This window comes from Leishmania martiniquensis, chromosome 25, assembly GCF_017916325.1.
Source record: "Leishmania martiniquensis isolate LSCM1 chromosome 25, whole genome shotgun sequence".
NCBI classification, from domain to species: Eukaryota; Euglenozoa; class Kinetoplastea; order Trypanosomatida; family Trypanosomatidae; genus Leishmania; species Leishmania martiniquensis.
The window spans coordinates 608,623-627,537 of record NC_090160.1 but is presented as its reverse complement, the minus strand read 5'-3'; the positions used below and the strand labels follow the sequence as shown (position 1 = coordinate 627,537).

The 18,915-nt window shown below is 61.6% G+C and overlaps 2 protein-coding genes across 2 annotated transcripts; both read left to right on the top strand.

The window, feature by feature from the left end:
* Positions 1 to 1,689: 1,689 nt before the first annotated feature.
* LSCM1_05365 (uncharacterized protein) lies at positions 1,690 to 3,327 on the top strand (the record flags this gene model as incomplete). The annotated part of the gene is made up of 1 exon (XM_067322834.1): positions 1,690 to 3,327. One exon carries the CDS (start codon positions 1,690 to 1,692, stop codon positions 3,325 to 3,327), a length of 1,638 nt encoding a protein of 545 aa, XP_067178199.1.
* Positions 3,328 to 11,461: 8,134 nt separating this feature from the next.
* Positions 11,462 to 13,582, top strand: LSCM1_05362 (uncharacterized protein; the record flags this gene model as incomplete). The annotated part of the gene is made up of 1 exon (XM_067322833.1): positions 11,462 to 13,582. The coding sequence occupies one exon, from the start codon at positions 11,462 to 11,464 to the stop codon at positions 13,580 to 13,582; it is 2,121 nt and encodes a 706-aa protein (XP_067178198.1).
* Between the last annotated feature and the right edge of the window lie 5,333 nt (positions 13,583 to 18,915).

Sequence of the window (18,915 nt, the reverse complement as noted above, 5' to 3'; positions counted from 1 at the left end):
CGATACCTCTCACATCACTCCTTGCACCGACGGCACCGCACAGACATGATCGCCAAGGTGTAGATATACCTGTGGTGGGCCGCAACAATGCATGAGTGCAAAGTCCTCGCCCTTACTACGGACTTCCTGTCATCGCCGGCGGCGGGCTAGTGGGTACAGCTCTCTCCATTCAAGCCGATGCCTGTTATATGCGGCCACTGCCCCATCCACAAGGCCGGATGCGCTGGTGCCGCGCTTCACCCGTAATCTAAACCAAGTGTCCAGTCACGCCGGCTCGCATCAGCGCATCTTTGCCTATTGTTTAGGTGGCCCCCCTTCCTTGGAGCAGACTAAACAGGCCGCTTTCAGCACGCGTATCGATCTGCAATGCAGAGCAGGGCACGCCAGCAGCGTCGTCCGCTACGCTATCGCCCCTCAGCTTTCCATCACCCACCCGCCCCACCCCCGAGGTTCACTGCGCCCGCTGGACACTCTGATGTTCTACGCTGGTGAGGATGTAACGCGCGTTCTGAGAGGCGTATCTCCTGCAAGAGACGCTTGGCATGTGGTGTCGCGCATGCAGCCCCGGAGCATGCCCAGGGCACTTGACTCGTTTCCAAAGGCCCCTAATGATGCCGCGCTGGGGCCGGAGGAGGGGGGCATTGTCATCGCCTTTGCCATTCTCAAGGTGTACGCGTACGGTGAACACGACTCCGCCACCGCGCACGCGTGGAGCAGAGGTGTGTTGCTGAGCAGCAGCCACGCCACCAACACCCGACATCAGACGGTCAGCAGTGCAGTCATTCGCGCTGCATCGCACTTTTCGTCGACCACGTCTCCAGCCCCTGTCTCTGACTGAGAGAGCATCGTTGCGGAAGGAGGAGCGGCGCAGCTCCTGATTCACTGCGCACGTGGTGTGGTCACTCTCAAGGCTGTGAGGCCAGCTCTAGCAGGCATGGTTGGTGTGCAGAGCGCCAAGAGAGGGAGGGATCTGTCGCGCTGGTGTGCAGGTGGGGGCTTCTCACCTTGGTGCGCCCCCCCCTCTCCTCTTCCTCGGAGCCCTCCGTGGTCTGCACCTGGTTCCGCTACTCTGGTGATTCTGCCTCCCTCCTCCCCACTCAACTCGATCTTGGCGGGCGTGTCCGTTGCTGTCACGCCCCGCCCTTCTCGCTGCGCGCCCCTCCACCTCGCTCTCTTCTCGGGTCGCCGCGCTTATGCGCTTCGGTGGCGACTTGTCGTGCATCCCAATACGGGTGTAGAGGATGTGCATAAGAAAGGCGTGCCGCTTCTTTTCAGGGATAGTGGCCAACAAGTCTATCGTGCTCACGTGTCTGTCTCCCTCCATGTGGCTTTAAGCTCTCCAGTGCATGTGGCACCAGGTCAGCTACGATGTCCCCCTCCCCCTCATGGCCCTCAGCCACCTCTTCTGCCCCTCTCCACTATCACTACCCTCTTCCGCTGATGCCTGGGCTATGGTGGGCGATGCCCAGCGCACGGTGGCGGTCACGCTGAGAGGCGGCATGGATGCACGCCACATCCGAAATAAGTACACGCAAGCATACATATAGACGCGTACGGCATCACCACCGCCGACACCCTCGGGGCCACACCCATACGCACTACCCGGCCACCCTGCCCCCACCCCACCCCCGAGCCCCTTCTCGACCAAACAAAGCCTTCCTCCTCCTTTCCTTGCACACCAGCGCCTCGATGGAGGTCGCGCCCGCATCTCTCAGGTCTCTCATAGAGCCGCTCATTGACCTCATTCACGGAGACTTGGTGCTGGAGGACATAGGCTGCCGACGCGTTGCAGATGCGTTCGTCGCCCATCATGAAGCAGCGCTGCGCCGCGTCGTCACCGGCCACGCCCTCCCGGACGGGTTGTCAAAGGCAATAGAGGTGTACTGTGTGCGCAGCTGCCTCCTCAATGCACCCGAGCTGCTCACGCAGTCGCACGAGGTGGTGCAGATGCTGCAACGGTTCGCCGACACCCTCATTGAGGCCGCCAGAGCCTCGAAGGGGGAGCAAGAGTGCGAGAGGCACGACACGCAAAGGGTGTTCAGCGAGGATGAAGAGGCGCGGCCGCCGTCGGCACAGGTCGCCGAGATCGAAGCCGTCCCCGCCGCCAATCTGCTGGCTACGTCAGGAGAAACAATCAAGGAGGACGTAGCAGTCTTGCAGGCGAAGCCGGAAGCGCAGCGCTGCGCACGCCTTATCGACTCCCTCGGTGAGGTCGTCCTGGGTTACATCATGTTTGCTGCTCAGCAGTGTGCGCAGCAAGCGCGGGAGTACCTTGCAGGTGCATCCCGGCACGGCACTCACGTAGCGCACGTCTCCTACCACGCTGCGCTTCAGCAATTCGTGAAGTCCGCTGTCGAGCACCGAGGGGCGCGCAAGCGAGCGCAAGAGGCAGAGGCGCAAGCTCTTTTGTTCGGTAATGACTACGCTGTTGTGGTGCCACGGGCGAGCAGCGAAGATGGGGGTGACAGGGATGAGGGTGGCCCCGTTGTGATGCGTGAGCGGGACCAGCATGGCGCCCCTCCAGTCGCCTCCGAGTCATCGGAAGCAGACTTCGCCGCACAGGTGCAGGCTGCCATGGAGAGCATGCCCTCCTCCCCACAGCTGCTGAAGTACCCCGTCCCGCAGACCGCGAGCACTCGCAGGGGGCGTGCGCTGCACTTCGTGAACGACTCCGTGACGGAGCAATGTGAAGCGTTGGCACACATGAAGTCGCCTGTGGTGCTGCACGGACAAGAGCGGCTGCATTCAACACTGATGCAGCCCGCTGCACCGCACCCACGCACACTCACGGAGGTGGAAGGGCGAGCAAGCGCGCCGGCCGAGCCCACCATGAGCCCAGAGATCGTTGTCGACCCCTTTTCGCTCGCGGCGGCCTCGAGCTCCCTCGTCACCTCTGCTGAAGAGCACGAGCCACGTGACGACAGCGACAACGACGCAGCTCGGCCGCCTCAGCGGAAGCTGCACAGGGCCGATACCGTTTTCATTGGTGCTTCAGAGACGAGTGTCCTGCGCATGATGGAGCACACAAACGACGACGGAAGCACGGGCCATCACCTGCTGCCAACACCGGCGTCTGCCTCCGCCTCCATGCCGTCCTCCACGCTCCCGATCGGCGCGCAAGGGTCGTACAGCGCCGGCGGCACGACAGGCGACACCGTTTCCTCCGCCAGCTCGGCAACAGTCGCCCCTGTCGGCGCTGTCGATGCCCGGGAAGGGGTGCGGCTATGTCTGCAGAAGCAGGACGCCGAGCCCCGCGCCTACTTCCTGTGCGCTGCAACACATCGCTTTGAGCCGTGTGTCGCGAGGGGCTTCTTTTGCGAAGGCTGAGTGGGGACGCGGGGCGTCAGTAGAGAGGAGCGCAGGCTCGTGCGCTCGGAGAGCAACGCGCGCACACTTTCACTCGCCGAGCGACCGAGGCCGGACGGCAGGGGACGTGTCACAGCCCTCCTTTTACGGTGCTCATAGTGGCATTGCTTCGAACAGCAGTTTGACAGAAGAAAAAACAACCGCCGCGTGTGGTCGGTGCCGGCGCAGCACGCGTTGGTGTGGAGAGAGAGCGAACCCCCTCTGCCCCTCACGCCATGCCACCTGTGCCCCACCACTGCGCCAGCCGCCATCAGAGAGAGTGCCAACGAGAAAAAGGCCTGGCCCCCACATGTGGGGGCCAGAGTGGGCGACGTTGCTGTGTGTTGCTACAGGTTTTCAGTGGAGGGCAGTCCGTCTCACCGACCGCCCTCATGCCCCACCTATGTACTTCAGAAGCGCACACACACATATATACACACCTCTACCCCCTTAGCTTACCACCTGCCTCCCCTCGCCTTTCCTTGACGCGTTGGCACAAAAACATTGCAGAGCACGCGCACCTTCCCCATCATTGGAGCACCAGCGTCTCCCCAGCGCGACGCTGTCGAGGAGGGGGAGAACAACAAGAGCAGGAAGCAGTCCCCCACCCCTCCTTACGTATCATGATCAACCTGGATGCCTACGCGCGGTACGTGTACGAGTACTCCTCGCCAAGCACAACAGAGCACCTACGGCGGACTGTCTGGGGTCCACTTGGTCTCTGCTCTGGTGCATCAGCCTCCGTCGCGTCCATCTCTGTTGCGCAGCCATGGAGAGGAGACGCATCGGTGCAGCACGAGATGCTGTACGCCTTCCCGCCCGTCACGACGAACGCGCGGTGTGTTGGTCGTCGCATCGAAGTCCGCCTCACTGAACTTCTTGAAGCGGGTGCTCTGTCGACGCCGGCGGTGACCACCACCGCCCCGACTGCAACGGCTTGGGCCTCCCACTTCGCACCCCCATCTCGGCTCGCCGCCATTGGTTTGCCCTTCTGCGTGTGTGTGAAGGCGCGTACAGAGCGCCTCACATCGTGGCCGCCCCTCAGCCCCTCCAGCATGCGCCCTTCCTCTTCGCAGGCAGAGACATCAAAGGCAGCAGCGAGTCGCAATCCACCGAGTAGGCCCCTCGTTGTCGTGGTAGATGTGGGGGCAGCAGAAGCGGTGCTGCGAGGGAGCGACCTCTACGCGCCGGGTATTGTGACGCTATCCCGCCCTTTCCACACCGGAGAGCGCGCGATCGTGGCTTTCTACGTGGAGCGCGTTGCAAGCGCGGTGGATGAGGAGCAGAACGGGAGCTTCGCGGCACCGCGTCGGCTCGTCAGCGCACTCCCCACTGGAGCCACGCTTCCCGCCGCACAACTCGAGCCTGTCGGTGTGGCAGCCGATGATCAAGATGAACACCGCCAGCTCGGCGTGCTGGCCGATCGCTCCACGTTTCTCGTGTGCATCGGCAGTGGTGTGATGCGCATGCAGTGGAAAGAAATCATGAGCCGATCGTCCCGTGGCACCGCGCTGCAGATGGAGTGGACGCCGCAAGGGCAGCCCTCCCGCGCCACCCTGCATGCTCTGCTCGGAATGACGAAGAGTACTGGAGACGGGCATGAGGGCAGCAGCACACCAATACCGTCACAGACATCACGAGGCGTTCGAGAGGAAGGCGAGAAGGCTTCAGACGTGCTCTTCCTCCAAAACTACTCGAGCATGGTACCGGTGGCTCTCTTGGTAGAGCATCTCTCACCAGCCGCCCTCCGCCGTGTCTGGACACAGAGCGACGACGTGGACCAGGCCCACTCGCCCACGCCGTGTACCATCCTCGACGCCTGCGCAGCGCCAGGGGGCAAGACGAGTCTGTTGCAGGAGCGCGCCGATCAGGAGAGGGCGGCAATGCTGAAGGCAGCAACACCTCCTCCATCTGCCTCAGTCGTTGCAGAGCCGTTTCGCGTAGTGTGTTGTGAGCGTAGCCGATCCCGCCACGAGCAGCTGATGAGCCTCCTTCACCGCCACTTTTCAGCCGACGCGGGTGGGCCGTCTACGTCACCCTCACAGAGCGGTGCCCCGGCAGCTGACGTTCCATACGTAACTCGCACGTTGGAGTCCCACTGCGTCGACACAAACAAGTTTCTCAAGCAGAAGCTCACCGATGCAGCCGAGGGCAGCGGTGGTAGGGCCGCATCGCACACGGACAGCTTCAATGCGGTCTTACTAGACCCACCATGCACCGGCATGGGTCTGAGGCCGAAATTGATGCCCCACATGCAGTCTATTGACTCCATCCAAGAGGCAGCCGACTACCAGCAAGCTCTTCGACTCATACATCCGCCACATTCGCGGCTCGCCGGCGGCGCCTGGTGTACTCGTGTACAGTACCTGCACCACCACACTGGAAGAGAATGAAGCGAATGTCTTGCACTTCCTCCGCACGTACCCCTCTGTGCGTCTCGCCCGTGCCTCCTCGCCGGCCCAGCGTGCGCTGTGCAACCTCTCCGCGGTCCACAGCTCCGGTGCCCAGCGGGACACGGGTGGGAGTCACGGCGGCGCTTCTCGGTTCCCGTGCCTCCTCCAACACGAGATCGCTGAGGTGCAGATGGCGAAGGAGCGGACCGGTGCTTTGGGAGGGTCGTTGGCGGCGCTCCCGTCCACAGATCCGCTGCTGTTGCTGCGCTTCATGCCTCGCCCACTTGATGCGTACAATGACACGTCTGAGGACGGCGTGAGCTTTTTCGTCGCTGTGTTTCTCTGCTACGGCTACACAGACGCGTAAGGGCCCTTCTACAGCCTCCCATCGATCCGCCAGTCCTCACCCTCTTTCGAGGGGGAGGGCTTGCGAGAACGGGCTGAAGTATGCGTGCTGTGTCTCTCTCGCGTGCTCCTCCCTCTTCTCCGCCTGTTTCCGTTTCACGCTGCAGAAAGAAGTTAAGTAAAGGCGGTGATCAGCATGGCCGCGTGGCCCAGCTGCAGGATAAGATTCCTTGCCGATGCTGCTGTTAGTGCTGCAGCAGCGGACATGAAAAGCGGAGGGGAAGGGAGAAAAGGTCGGATAACATCAAGGGAATCGAAGGAGGGGTAATGCACAGCCTGGCGGATCCCATTGGGCGCGCCCCCATCACCACCACCACCACCGCCGCCTTCCTCTTCGCCATCCCTACACAAGCTCAGATGTTTGCTGCCAACGTACTCCCCGTGGGTCAAGCATCCCCCCATCAGCTTTGCCTCGTGCCTGCCTAACGATGCAGTCCCTCGCTCTCTCTCTTCCCCACCCCCCTTCCCTCGAAGCCCGTCACAGCAGCCGATCTCCGCGACTCGGCCCGGCCTTTCAGCCCCGCCCACCTCCACACGCAACGGGGACACGCTTCGTCGTTCCCTCCTGCGTCCTTCTGTACGTCAGCACCACAAGAAGAGCCGCACCACCCGCCGCCCATTAGCCATGCAGACGATGGACACGCGCAGTGAGTCGCCGCGCGAGATGCCATCAGAGGAGATACCGCTCCTCATTGAGGACTTCAGTTGCGCCAACAGTTTCGAGGAGCACGTCAAGGTCATCGAGCAATACCTGGCAACTTTGTTTGAACGAGAGCCTCTCTTGCAGTCGTTCCTTGTGGCCCCCGCATCAGCGGCGACGGGCAGCAGCGCGCCTGCGAAGGGGAGGCGCGTGGCCGACATGACGAGCGGCGCCGCAGCTTCCCCCGCACCATCAGCGTCGTCTGTTACCTCTTCGTCGCCTCTCTCGGTAGACAGCGCGGCCGCACACGTTTCCACCGCGTCGAGAGTGTTTGGCCAAACGATTTCCCTCAACGCCGCTCAAGCTGCAGAAGGGGGGTTTTCCGCAGCACCAGCGACCGCACCGAACTCCGTGACGCTCGATCGAGACCTGTCGATTGCGGTGGAGGTGCACGTCCGAGACGCGGCCCACCCCATCACGCAGCAGTACTGCACCCCCCTCTTCTTTCTCGTGAGGAAGGTGATGGTGAATCCGTCGTACCGGGAGAGCGAAACCAACTACCTGCTGTCGCTGCTCTCCACAGCAGTGCGGCAGATGCTGCTCCAGCTGCTGAAGAACCGGTTCAGAGGCGGCGTCCTTCGGCTGTGCCCGACATCCAGCCCCGCTGACGCACCTGGCTATGCAGCGTCTTCGCATCAGCAACAGGCCAAAGCAGTGAGCCTGCTGCCCTCACCGTTCTTCTACCCAGACGGGTGTGCTCCGTGCTTCGCCCCGCCGGGGACTCGTACAAGCAGACTTTTGTTGGTGTGGCTCCACCGCTGCCGACCTGTGCCGCGCCGTCTCCAATGCCAGCGACCCCGCCGGAGTCGTCCCCCGCGATCAGTACCGCCGAGTGGACGCTCTTGCATCAACGCAGCTTCACCACGCGATTCCTCGCGGACGCCTTCGGCTGCGCTCCGGAGCGCTGCCAGTCCCTCTCCGACTACATCGACCTCTTTCAGTTGCACGTGGGGCAACACAGTCGCATCCGCAGCGACGACTTCGACGGAATCTGCGTATCCCTGTGGAAGAGGTATGTGCTTCCGATGCCGTGGAAGTTTGGTTCATATGGGCCGTCTTTGGACGGCGAGCCCATCGGCGGCGGCGGCGGCGAACACGACGGCGCAGGGGCCGAAGACAGCGACGGTGGTCCGCTCTCCGCTGCGCCGTCGCCCCTCACCTGGGAGAAGGTGCTGCGTCGCGAGAACGCGTACACTCGGCTCCTGTGCGGCGCCTTCACCCACGACTTTGGCACCGCTGCCCCTCCGCTGAGGCACGTTCGGTTCCATTTCCAGTGGAACCAGCTGCAAGATGTCGAGGCGCACGAGGTAGCCGGGCGGGCCAGCCACCTAGACCCTTTCCTGTACGCCCTCGCTACAGCAGGGCACGACTCCGTCTCCCCTGCGCTGTTGAGGTTCAGCGCTGCGGCGGCGCAGGCAGCACAGCGTAAGTGCTCTATTACGGCGCAGGCGGTGGTGCGCGACGACAAGGACATCCAACATGGTGTGGGTGACAACCTCGCAGGGGTGTTGGTGCAAGGCTATCTGGAGTCTCTCACGGGCGCCGCTGTGGGGCGCAGAAATGCCCCCGCACACGGAGGCGACGGGGACCTTGATAGGCGAGGCTCGGTAACCAATCAAGCGGTGCGGCTGGGAGGAAATGACGGTGACGGAACCTTCCGCGAAGGAGCCGACGACGAAAGCGAAAGCGACGCAGATGAGCGTAGCGACAGCCGCTGCAGCGAGGCGCAGCTGCGCGACTTGGCGGCCCACATTATGGAGTGGACGGGGTCCAACACGGCGCTGCATGAATTCCTCCTCCAGCGCTTCGCCACATCCCTGACATCGGACGACGACGATGACGATCGTGGCGGCGATGGAGACGCGCACGCCGACAGCGATGCCAGCGCTGGGCAGCCTGCCGGAGCCACTTTCGCGGCGCTGAGCGGCAAGCGACGTGAGGCGGTGGTGGCGCGTCACCTGCGCAGTCTATGGGAGGAGTGGGAGGTGCATCGGCAGTGCTGCTCCAGCGAGGCGAGCGCAGCGCACCGGCAACGACACGACGGAGGCGCCGAGCACGAAAAGGATGTGCGTCGCAGTTACTTCCCCAGCTCCTTCTTCTCTCGCTTCGCTTTCGTCTGCGCGACGCAGGTGCCGCATCCGGCAGATGTTCGGGTGCTCTGGCGGCTGTGCCTCGACAGCCTTCACCGACTGTTGGTGGATCCCCCGCATGGGCAGAAGCGAAACAGCTGGCAGCGCCTTCTGGACTGCCTCGCCATGCCTTCAGAGGATCCGCCTGTCGACCTTCGCCGACCGCTGCTTCTGCAGAAGTTGCAGCTGCTGCGCTACGCACAGGAGGCGCTCCTGCGCCTATCGGCGGACAACGGCTCCCCGGCGGCGGCCACCCCAACGACTGGCGCAAAGACGGAAGAGGACGGAGCAGGGACCTCGCTGACCAAGAGCCCTGTCCGGCACCTCATCACGAACGGTGAGGTGCTGTGCGTCCCTCCACCGCTGCCGCAGCCACCGACCACGACGGACGTGCTGATACAACGCGCAACGGAGCTCAACTCCCTCGACGCGACCGCCGTGGAGGGCGCCGGCGTGGAGTGGCTGCAGACGGACGCGCTATACAACGACATGTGCCTCTTCCTGTACGTCAACAACGCACACGAGGGCCGCGTCGTACGGTTTCCTGACTTCGTCCAGTGGCACAGCCCTCGCGACTTCGTCGATCCAGGCGGATCGTCACCAGTGTCCCTCAGCGACAACCATTACCTGTCAGAGCGCATGCAACAGCGGGAGCGGGACGAGGGAGCCGGGAGTGGCAAGGGCGCCGGGCATGTGTGGTGGTCTCTGTGGCGTCGGGCGGTTCCTCGCTCTCGCGATGACATCGTCCACGGTCTCTTTCGCCCGCTGGAGGAAGCCACCAAGGTGCTTGCGTGGCTCGCCGCCATACCAACAGCAGAGCTGCTGCTAGAGGTGAGCAACGCCTCTATCGCCAACGCGTTGCACCGTATGCTGTGTCACCGCTTTATTCTCGGCAACGACGGCGCCCATCCACCCTGTAGGCGCAGTCGTTCTCGTGATAAGACCGAGTGCAGCTCACCAATGCCGCCCTCTACCCGGCAGATATCCAATCACGGCATTCCAACCACTCCGCGCATACGCGCCCTCCACCGATACGCACGAGACAAGTGTGCAGCGCTCACAAAGGATTTGGAGGCGGCCTCAGCGCTCTTCCTCAGTCATCGGAGCGCCGTCGGCAAAAGTGCTGCGGCTCAACGGTCAACGGTGGAGTCGGAGGCCATGGTAGCCGAGATGCTTCGCGGATTCTTTGCGAATGCCCTTCACTACCTCGGTGAGATTGAGGTGAGCGTGTGCACCGCGGTGGCGCTCCAGTACCTCTTAGGCTTCTCCACGAATGCGGAGGCATCCTCCACCGTGCACGCGCTTAGCTCCCCCGCTGCGGCATCCCAGCAGCATCAAGCAACCAGTCTTCAGATGCGCGCCGTCACGGTGAGCATGGAAACGTGGTCCACCGCCTTCGCGAAACGGTTTGTTCGAGCAGAGACGCGTGAGGTGAAAGAGAGCACGGTGCGTTTGACCTGCATGGCGGAGCGACCGCTCGACACGTGCGCCTGTTTCCAGCAGCTAATGGTGCATCAAGACTCCTCTCGGTCTCTCCGTCTAGCGCTTGCGCTGACGAAGGAGGTGCTGTAGGGCGGGGGGGGGGGGAAATAGGGGGTACACTGCGTGTCGAGGCAATGCACGTGAGTGAACTCCGTCTTCTCTTACCCGCTCGTTTTCCTGATCTTCCGCGCCCGAGCCTCTCCAGTCTGGTGTGTGTGGGTGTGTAAGCGTCTGCTATGACGCAAAAATGGTGCTCAGCAATGGCTGTCGTACCCCCAGACCTCCCTTCAGCCACCTCCCCCTACACACGCACGTTTCCCCCACGGCTCCAATCATCGTGACGCGTGTCAGCAGACACAGACTTCTGCGGGGGGGAGCAGTGTTGCGTTACTCGCAGTACACCAGGCGCACACACAAAAAAAAGGCGGCGATGATTAAGGTACACAGCGTGCTCTGCGCACTGCGTAGGCGGCACCAGTCTCTTCAATGCCTACTACGCGGTCGTCACGTCCCCGATTTCGTGCGACTATGCCCGTGGCGCACGTGCGTGCATGTGTCCCCTTCAGCTGCTCCCTAACTTCCTCGTCTCCCCACCGCGCAGATGTCTATACACACACAGATATATATATATAGGTGTGGGTGTGGGTGCGTCTCTTCTCTGGAAGCCGTTCCCTTCGCGTTCGTCATCGCGCTCCATCCCAAACCGCTCTGTCATCGTCTCCCCTTCTCCTCCCCCTCTCTCTGCGTTACCCTCGGATGTGACCCCTCTGCGCCCACCACACCCCATGAGAGCCGCTCCTCCTCCTGCCCCCTCCCCACGTTCCCTCTGACGCCCTTCGCTCGTTCCTCGTTGCTGCTCCGCCTTGGCACGCGTGGCGCGAGTGAGCCGGTCGGTCTGCCTGCGCGACCAGCCTTGTCGCGCAGCTGCGGTTCATCTGATAGGAAGGGAGTGCGAGAGTCGCACGTCACACGCAGGAGGAGGAGAGCTTACCGGGCAGGGCAGGAAGATGGGCAACGGTTGCTGCGGCTGCTGTGATGCGAAGCCGGTCTACAGGCTCGGCGGGCCCCTCGTCTCGGGCAAATCGACCCCGTGCTTCCACGATGGCCGCCTCTTCAAGGTCGTCAAGGGCCATACTTGGTATTTCTACAACGACACGCAGGACTACCAGATGGAAGTGAAGGCCGAATTCGGCGACGGCTCGAACATTATCAAGATGAGCGACACAGAACTCGTGCGCAGGAGCAACGCCGGCGCCTGCACCGCCACCATGTCGGTGTTCCCGCTGGAGACCAAAGCCATGGTGAAAGTCCGGGAGCTGAAGGGCGTCTACGTGAAGTACTCCGGAATCGCCTTCACCGAGGCGGACCGGCAGAGGCTACGTCAGAAGGCCGCCGCGCAGGTTAGCGCCAACCTCGCCAAGATGCGCAAGCTGAGCGAGATGAACCCGAAGATTACCAACCAAAATCGGCTCCTGAAGGTGGCGCGGATGAAGAGCAAGATGTACGCTGACACGTCCTTCCCGCCCACCTCACAGTCGCTGATCCGCCCCGGCATCGACTCGGACCCAAACGAGTGCCTCAAGCGGCCGGAGACGGTTGCGTGGCGTCGCCCCGAGGACTTCTTGCCCAAGGAATGGCACTCGAGGATTCGCCTCTTCGGTTACATTTCACCAAAAGACATCGAACAAGGTCAGCTCGGCGACTGCTACTACCTCTGCGCCGTGGCTGCGCTGGCCGAGTACAGCGCCGCCATCAAGGGCATGTTTGCGAACCACCACTGGTGCTACATCCGCAAGCAGGAGCGGAAGTACGGCGCGTGGCGCGTGAACCTGAACATCAGCGGGTGGTGGCGTACCATCATCGTGGACTCCTACTTGCCCAGCGTGCAGCTGTTGCCGGTATTCGCGCGCAACCGCAATCATCCCAACGAGCTTTGGGTGTCCTTCTTAGAGAAAGCCTACGCGAAGGCCTTCGGCTCGTACCAGGCGATCGTGGGCGGGTACCCGTGGCAAGCCCTCGAGGACCTCACCGGCTTCCCGGCCTACAACTTCGGTGGCACCTGGAAGAGAGCACAGACAGACCCCGAGGCGCGGAGAAGGCTGTTCGACTCCCTCCACCGATGGAACGAGAAGAAGTACCTCATCTGCATTGCCACCCCGAGTAGTGACGGCCTAAGCATGGCCGGCAAGCAGCTCTCGGCGTCCCAGGCGAAGGCGCTGTTCGACAAGGCCGGGCTGGCCGCCGGCCACGCGTACTCGGTGCTGGATGTGAGGCACTTCCCGCTGCATCACCTTTGCATGCTGAAAATCCGAAACCCGTGGGGGTCTCAGGTGGAGTGGACGGGGGACTGGGGCGATGGCAGTCCTCTGTGGGACCGCTACCCATTCATCAAGCTCGCATGCCGTCCTCGGAAGAAAGCGGATGGCGTTTTCTGGATGGAGTGGCGCGATGTGTCGATGTTCTTCGACAGCGGCTCCGTATGCTTCCGCCGCGGCAACTGGTTCCACTCGTGGTACGACTACCGCGTCCTCGGCCACTTCGACGACCTTGTGTGCGGCACGGCACTCGAGATTATCGTAAACAAGACGTCCGAGTTTCCGGCGTACATCTCGCTGCATCAAGGGGATCGACGCGGGCTGGCGGCCAGTGACCCCGACAGCAAATACGCCGCTGTGATGCTGAGCATTTCTGAGGGCGACATACACGGGTCACTGCAGAAGGTGGTAGCGAACACCAGTGAGAATCCGGAGGAGCCCAGTACCGAGTACCTCTTCCAGCAGTCCCGCTCCGTCTCCCTCTTCTATAAGTTCACAAAGGGCCACAAGTACCTTGTCATCCCACGTCGTATGAAGAGCAGCGCCGGCAACAACGTGCCAAACAAGAAGTACGTAATCGCGCTCCGCACCAAGACCAAGGTGTCCAGCAAAGACGTCGTTGTGAGGATTGTGCGTCTGGACAAGGACAACGCGGTGTTCAAGAATTTGACCTTATTCCACGCCGGCACCCTTACGAGCCTCACCACGGTGTACCAGATCAAGGACGGCAACAACGTCTTTCGCACCTACCGCGGCGACAACTTGTGCAAGGGCAGGAAGGAGCACAATGCGAAGTTCGAGCTGGTGATATGAGAGGTGGATGTCGCACACACATACACATAGACATACTGGCAGTGCACGAGTATCGCTTTCTTCTCTGCAACGCCATTCGTGTGTGCCTTGCCTGATTACCTCTTCTTTGTTCTCACGCCGGGAACTCGTCAGCGGATGTCGACGTCGGAACATTTGCTGCCAACTGCATGTGCTTGTGTGGGTGTCTTTTCGGAGACGAAAGGTGAGGAAAGCCGCATGAGCTTCTTGCTCTCTTTCCCTCCCCCACCATATGCTCGCCGCAGCCAACTCGGCGAGCACGCACAGTCCCTTTGGATTCCACGGGCTTACTGCGGGTACCCGCGACACCACCGCATAGAGACGCGAGATGCACGCGCATGGTATCCGGCAGGCATTCCCTTCCCTCCCCCCGCCCGCCACGCGCGTACATCCTGCTCGCCATGATTCGGTTGCTCCATCTTCACCCGCTACTCTAGTGTAGAGAGGCCCACAAGCACCGCGCACGCAAACACGCGCCGGCGTGCAAATCTATCTGTCGAGGGTGCTGAGGTGTGCAATCATATACGCAGAGTTGTGGCCCCCGCCGAGGTGCACCGTCGTCGCTTTCTTCCTTGGCTGCTGATGCTGCCGCTCTCTCCCCTCCCCTCCCCACATCCGATGCCCTTTCCCCACCGAAGTGGAAGTGCATCCCTCCCCTCATGCCCGCGGGTTTGCCCTTCTCTCGGTTTCTTTTTTCCTCCCCCTTCTCGGGCGTGCGCTCGTTGAGCGGGCGATTCCCTTCGCCCACCACCACCCCCTTATGCACGCGCACTAAAAAGAAACAGCACAAAGGGCGGTCGGCCCCGGTCAAAATACGGCGGCAATGGCGCGCCGCTTTTTCGCCGGGGGCCCCCCCGGCCGCCGCCCGCGCCCTGCCTGGCGCCGCGCCCCCATACCCCCCGGCCAACCCCGCCCGCGCCGGCCCCGGGCGCCAAGCGCCCCCGGGGACCCAAAAGGCATACCCCCTTCCCCAAAAAACCCACGCTACCAACCCCCGCCACCGGCCGAACCGCCCACGCCCAAAGGAGGAAAAGCCCCCCCGCCACCACCACGGCAACATCCTCAAAGCAAAACCCCGGTACCCGCACCGTGAAAAAGCAGCCATTCCCACAGAAACCGGCAGCGAACCAAAGCAACACACTGCCTCTAGGTTGGGCTGCGTAGCGGCAGCCCTCCGGCCAGCCCAAAGCAGAACCTAGCCGACGACAAAAAAAAACCTTTGGCGAACAAAACCGCCGCCCCCCCCAACCAAGGGACTCGTAGGCACCCCGATTGGATATGGACACGAGGGGCGCGCACGGGAGAAGAGCCAAAAGTATTTTGCGCAAATACCCCCTTTGCATAAAAAAGGCAGCATACAAAAATCGAGGCACGTGCCGCCGGGCCGGGCGCCCCCCTTTTTTACGGACACACCATTCACACAAATCGCCACAAACGCTACCTGTGGAGCGCCAGAGAAAAAAATTGGACCCGTCACCTTTACGCGACAGCCTCGCCCCCATGCTTCATGAAGCGGGGAGCCCGGCGGGGCCCAAGGGGCCCGCCATAAACACCGGGAACGCCCCGACCCCACCCCGCCCGGGGACCAGAAACCGCCGCCCACAAGCCAAAACGCCCCAGCCTTCTACCCGCACAAGCGTCATAAGTCGCAACCGGGGCGCCACGCCCCAATTCGTTCATCGCGATTCAACATCCACATTGTGTAGGTGATGTGCTGTTCGCGTTTATTTTGGCATGCTCTTACTAGAAAACCTCCGCGAGCTCAGAGCACAGTTTTATTAGGGAAAATCCTTTTAACAAGGACCAGCTAAAGGAAAACCGGGGAGCCTGGACCAGCTCGAGGGATATTGCTGTGCAGGTCCTGAAGTTCACCAAGAATACCTCTCCAAAGCTGTCTTTTTTCTCAAGCACACCGCATCGAGTATTAAGTGGGCGGAAAAGAGGCGGGTCTTTTTTTCTTGTAATAGCAGCCTCCAGGTATCACTCTGCACCTCAACACCCGCCTCGGCCGCGACCCAACAAAGATAATGTGCCCAACAAGCCGACAAATGTGAGCGGGAGAGACTTATGGCGTGTAAGTGCCTCTGGGGCGAAAAAAAAGACATAGGAACTGTTCAACGGAAACACCATGGAGATGATTTGGCCGCCACGCCGTGCGGAGAAATAGGTGGGCTTCTTTTTCACACCGAAAGATAAGTTCTTCGGCAGGGGCCTTGGTCATGTGAAAGGATATGAAACTTTCTAATTGGTAGAAAAGATCCACCAGTCATTAAGGGCATCCTAAGGTTCTGAGCTTGAAAAAGGCTGAAATACAATTGCGGCTCGAAAAACCGACATTCTTGTGCGCTCCCCGCCCCCCCCCAATCATAACCTTTGGCGGCATGTTTTGAAATTCACCACAGAAGAAACATACCCAAAGGGAACCACTGATGCTACGCACGTCATGTGAACAAAATAACCTACGAAGTATATCGGCACCAAAGCACGCCGCATTCGGCCACTCAAGCTAAGGGATGGTGGGCCTCGAAGTTGCGCTGTGCCTTCCTTCTTTGATGTAAAACACTGGCAAACTGCAGATTTTTAGATCAATACTTTCTTGGGCGACTGTGATGTGTGTGAGACGAGAAAGCGTGAGGGGAGGAGAAGAACGTGATGTAGGTGGCTGACGCTCCTGCTAGTCGCATGCGCTTGAACAGCCCCCCCTCCACATTTGGGGAGCAAATCTCGCCGCGGCTTCGTTGCGCTCGCGGGTCTCATTTCTCCTGTAAGCAGACCTCTGGCCAGGGCCAGCCCTCGTCCCCCTCACGGTGCGTGGAGCACACACCGCCGGGGACGCTGGCCGACAGGGCACGCCACTATCGTTTTATGGGAGAAAGCACACACAGACATTAGGCTGCTCGCGGGACGGGAAAGAGGTGCAGACGGGCTCCGCCCGCGAGTGCGCTTATACTTAGTGGTGGGCCCCTCGCTGCGCAGTCCGTGTCGGCAGTGCCACCCGAACACCACTCACGGGCCTGGTGGGGTGTCGGCGCGTCTGCTCCCTAACAGGATGGAGGGAACTAGGGAGCCGCATGACAACACGTTGACTGGGCGCAGCCATATTTACTTATGAATAAGGAAAGCAATCAACCGCTCACAGAATAATCAACGCTCACAGTTTGCAGCAACGGTGTAGCACCGGGCTGCAGTTACGAGTTCAGCGAGAAGACACAAACTATTTAGGAGTACGGCGCAGCCAATCGTTACGAGACAGACAGCAGCTTCGACGGGCACCCTCACTGCCGCTACCGGGGGCCTGTCAACAACCTCCTGGGCGGGCGGGTGGGCGTTTTTTCTCCCCCGAAACTATTGTGTGAAAGGCGATGGTGGCGTGGAGGGCGAGAGGGCTTCGCTGCTTCACCAGGTATCTACCGTTTGCGTGCAGAGCACCCATGCGTGTGCAGGAGAGACGGTGGGAAACGCAGAGCGAGAGGTAGAGTCATCATCCCGCACACACAAGGTGGCGTCCACGCGTGCCCGGTGCCGTGCAGCCTGGTCGGCGAGCCGGGCCTCCGGCTCACCTCCGCCCCATCTGGCGGGGCAAAAAACGCATCGAGCTCTGCTGTCCGATTGGTAGGCGCACCCTACATTACCCGACACGCTCCAACCTCGCACGGTTGAGCTTTGCGTGCCAGCGCCGTTTGATGTGCGCGCGTTGCTGCACTTCGCGAACTCGACACCTCCTGGGCTCGCCACTGCAGCCCTCGACATCCATTTCTCTGCGGCAGATGTCGCGTGTCGCCGTGTTGCGGCCGAGGACTACATGCTTCGCTGCGTAAGAAATGGGTTTGAAGCGGGCCGGTACGCTAATGGCGCAGTGCAGACAGTCGATCAATCGCAGCACGTCATCCCCGAAGCGCTGTGCACGTTATGGACCCGAGCGAGGCCGGCGACGGCGACGGCACGTGGGCTGGTCGAATTGATGTGTATTTCCGTGTAAAGCTGCCCGGCCACGGTCGGCGCATCGACGGTCGGCGCATACATCAAATTCTCTTCTCCGAGGTGCTGCCAGTCTTCCAGGAGAAAGTTCTAGGCTGTGACCACCGGGCACTGTGGGCGCACGTCACCTGCGTACACGACCAGGAGTGGCTGCGCGCACAGCTACGAGAGCGCGGCCTCACGGCTTTCATTGCCGATAGTGCCGTACTTCCACGTGCGGCTGGCAACTCGGATAAGCCGTTGAGCGGCCCCAACGTTGTCGCCTTCTCGTCCCCCGATTCCCTGCGGCACACGTTCCATCTACCCTACTCGGGACGCTCTCTCAGCGGCGCTGGTCTACCGCTCGGCCTCACCCTCATTGCCGGTGGTGGCTTTCACGGCAAATCCACACTCCTGCGTGCGCTGGAGCTCGGAGTGTACAATCACGTGCCTGACGATGGCCGCACCTTTGTCGTTACGGACCCGACAGCGGTCAAGATTCGTGCCGAGGACCGCCGCGCCGTGCACGGGACAGACATATCGCCTTTCATCACAAACATTCCTTACCGCGCCAGCACGACTGCCTTCTCCACCGCCGACGCGAGTGGAAGCACTAGTCAGGCCGCCAACATCATGGAAGCTCTGGAGCTTGGCTCGAGGGCGCTGTTGCTGGACGAGGACACGTCGGCGACAAACTTCATGTATCGCGATCCGCTCATGGAGCAGCTCATCCCGCGTACAGAGGAGCCCATCACCTGCTTCGTGCACCGCGTACGTGACCTCATTCATCATCACGGCATCTCCGTGATAATGGTGGTTGGAGGGTCTGGCCAGTACTTTCCCATGGCAGATGTTGTCCTGGTGCTGAGCACGTACAAGGTGACAGACGCCACGGCACGAGCCAGGGCAATTGCTATTGAGGGTGTTGGCGGGAACGGTGCTGGGCTTGTGGAGTCGGCAGCGCCGCCTGCAGCATCCGCGTTTCGTATGCCTCCTCGCCGGTGCTTGCTGTACGCGGACACCTTCGGCAGGATTGGTTGCCAGAGCCAGCAGCAGCAGCCGCATTACCACCACGAGGGCTACGGCGGAGGCCGGCGAGGCATCAAAGTCAGCGGCTCCGGTATGGATCGCATACGCATGGGTGACGAGGAAATCAACGTGACGCTTTTGGAGCAGCTCGTAGAGGAAGGCCAGCTGAACGCCATCGCGCAGTGCCTCGCGATGCTCTACGATAACGGCGACGCCACTGCAGCCCAGTGGCAGCGCGAGGCAGCACCCTGTCCAAAGTACCCGCCGTCGCTGCTGAAGCCACTGAACACTGATGCCGCTGTAGCTGTAGGCTCGCCAGCGTCAGGCCT